The following is a 2,654-nucleotide window of genomic DNA, read 5'->3' as shown; positions in this document are numbered from 1 at the left end:
ATTTTCTCTCTTACTTTACTTTCTCTCCACTTTAACTATTTAATATCATTTTTTCAAAACAATTGCAGTAAATGAAATGTCTCTATTACTGTGGAATGGAAGGGATATATTATTAGTTAAAGTATTATTAGACTAATAACCTATATTATTAAATGATTTTTTGTGGTATTAATCAAAGCATTAAATCACAAAATCCAAAGGACTACAATTATTTATTTTTGAACATATTTACCATATAAATAAAAAATATTTATTATATAAATATGAATATCTATCCTATAAGTACATTAGAGCATTAACCATGGGGGTCGAGCGATAGCCCCCCCCATCGCCTCTCACAGGGTAACCATTACAGGTAACCATTGTGGCGAGGGAGGCCGTCTCCACCCCCAACCGCCTCCACCCTTGCGCCGATCGCAAGCTTCAGCCGATCTCCTCTTCTTTCCATTTTTTTAATTTTTATTCATTATTTATACCTTATATTTAACCATTCCCCACTAACTATTCACATTTATCCGACTCCATTTTATCTAACTCTATATTTTATTTCTCTCTGATCATAATATTTTTTATTTTTTTTCTGTGACTTTTTAAATATAAGACTTTTTTTTAAAAAAAATTATTTTTTTATTGAGTTAATATTATTATAAATTCTTGAAATAAAATTAAAGGTGAAAAATACTATAAAGTAGTGATAATTAGAAAAGATATATATAAAATTTGCTTTTTTATTGAATTAGTCTTTATTTCTTATTATTATAAATCATTAGTCTTTATTTCTTATTATTATAAATCATTGAAAAAAAATTAAAAGTGAAAAATATAAAATAGTGATTATGCAGAAAAGATATAAGCTCTCATTATAGGAAAGATATAGTTCCCAATATAGAGTTTTTAAGGAGTAATTAATTTGGATTGGAAAATAATCATCCAACGTTTCTAGATTTAAACAAATACATCATTCTCAAAATTTATGGCACAATATAACTTGTGTGGAAGTTCAATAGAAAATTAAAAACAACAGCATAAACAGATGGAGATTTAAAAAATACTGTAAAAAAAAAACAAGGTCACTCCATGAAGATGAAAGAAGCATTCATTCAAAACAAAAATATACAAACCATAAAACTGCCAAACACCATCCATATCTTTGATTCCAAACAAATATCTACAAAACCTACTTCACAAACTACCCTTAATCCCTTCACACAGCAACAGCCCTCCTCGCCCTCTTAGCAGCAGGCGATTTTATGCTCTTAGGCTGCTTCGCCTTCACCGGAGTCGCCGCCTTCTTCACAGGCTTCTTCGCCGCCACCTTCTTCACCGCCTCCGCCTTCCTCTTAGTTCCCACAGCAGCAGCCGCCTTCGATTTTTTAGCGGCAGGTGCAGCGGCTTTCTTCACAGCAGGCTTCGTCGCCGCCGCCTTCTTTCCGGCGTCGGACAACTTGTACGAGGCCTTGATTTTGTTTAATTTCCCCTTCGCAGCAGAGTTTTTGAGTTGGAGCCCTAAAATCTTCCTGAAATTCGCCGGCAGAACAGATTTGTGCGTGTCCTCCATGTACTTCGCAATCGCGTAAGGGCTCGAACCGCTCCTCTCGTTCAAAGCCAACAGCGCCTCCTTAATCATCTGCGCAATTTTGAAAACATAATTAATCGGAATTGAAGCAATCAGCGATGAGAAATTGAAGTAATCAAACAAAAATTACCTCGAAATAAGGCGGATGAGAGGCGGTTTTGGAGGATTTCGCAGCTACGGCCTTCTTCGCCTTGGGCGCTGCCTTGGTTGCTTTCTTCTCCTTGATCGGCTTCGCCGCCGTAGGCTTCTTAACTTGCTCGGCTACCGTCATCTCAATTTCAGCACGATATAATTCGATTGATTGATTGAAAAACTTGGGGATTTTTGAAAATGATTTGAATGTATGAACTACGCAAGCGTGGCTTTGCGTTTAAATAGGGGAGCGCGATCCGCGTGAGGTAGAACGGTGAGCTCTGATTGGTCAGTAAGTGCTGGTGGGGATTGAGGATTTTAGTCGTGGGAAAATCTGTGCGTCCACGTGGAGTTGTGAGAGACGTTGATTGGGGTGGGAAATGGATTGATGCGTTGCCTTCCTTATCCGAAAAGAATGTGGGGGTTTACTTATTTTTTTGGTTGTGTTTTTTTTTCTTAATTATGGCATAGAATTTGCAACATGTTTTATGAAAATGAAATGGGAATTGTTATGGGGATTGAATGTTACGAAATTGTGATTGTAATGTCGGTAGAAATGATCAAAAATGGTTCTGATTTGGGCTTTTTGTGTTCCAATATATTCTACTCCTACTACATATCAACAAATTTTATTTGTTTAGTTTTTAATATTGTCATTTGTCAACTAATGAGTATTTGTAAGCTCGAGTAATTATTATGATAGTAGTATTACTATAATTCAATTTTCATCGGTTCTATAATTGCACGTTAGTTTCTTTTGTGTATTTTTTGACGATATAACTAAAATCATCCATAATAGCGGATTAGGAGGCGCCCTAGCCAACCGGTGTGCGGCTAGGGCGTTCAGTTAGACCGCTATTGCGTTAGGCTAGCTAAAAGAACGAGAAAACAACGCCTTACAGTTAGGGCGTGAGCGAACAATCAACTAGCTGATTTTGTTTGTATT

The 2,654-nt window shown here is 36.2% G+C and overlaps 1 protein-coding gene across 1 annotated transcript; it reads right to left on the bottom strand.

Moving 5' to 3' along the window:
• Nucleotides 1–1,078: 1,078 nt before the first annotated feature.
• On the bottom strand, nt 1,079–1,925 carry LOC125202854 (histone H1). Its single transcript, XM_048101331.1, has 2 exons — nt 1,707–1,925; nt 1,079–1,627 (listed from the first exon to the last, which is right to left on the bottom strand). Exons 1-2 carry the CDS (start codon nt 1,845–1,847, stop codon nt 1,205–1,207), a joined length of 564 nt encoding a protein of 187 aa, XP_047957288.1. The 5' UTR covers nt 1,848–1,925; the 3' UTR covers nt 1,079–1,204.
• Between the last annotated feature and the right edge of the window lie 729 nt (nt 1,926–2,654).

The sequence above is a fragment of the Salvia hispanica genome, chromosome 1 (assembly GCF_023119035.1).
Source record: "Salvia hispanica cultivar TCC Black 2014 chromosome 1, UniMelb_Shisp_WGS_1.0, whole genome shotgun sequence".
Taxonomy (NCBI): Eukaryota; Viridiplantae; Streptophyta; class Magnoliopsida; order Lamiales; family Lamiaceae; genus Salvia; species Salvia hispanica.
Note: the sequence above shows the minus strand (reverse complement) of the source record. Positions and strands in the feature narration are given on the sequence as shown.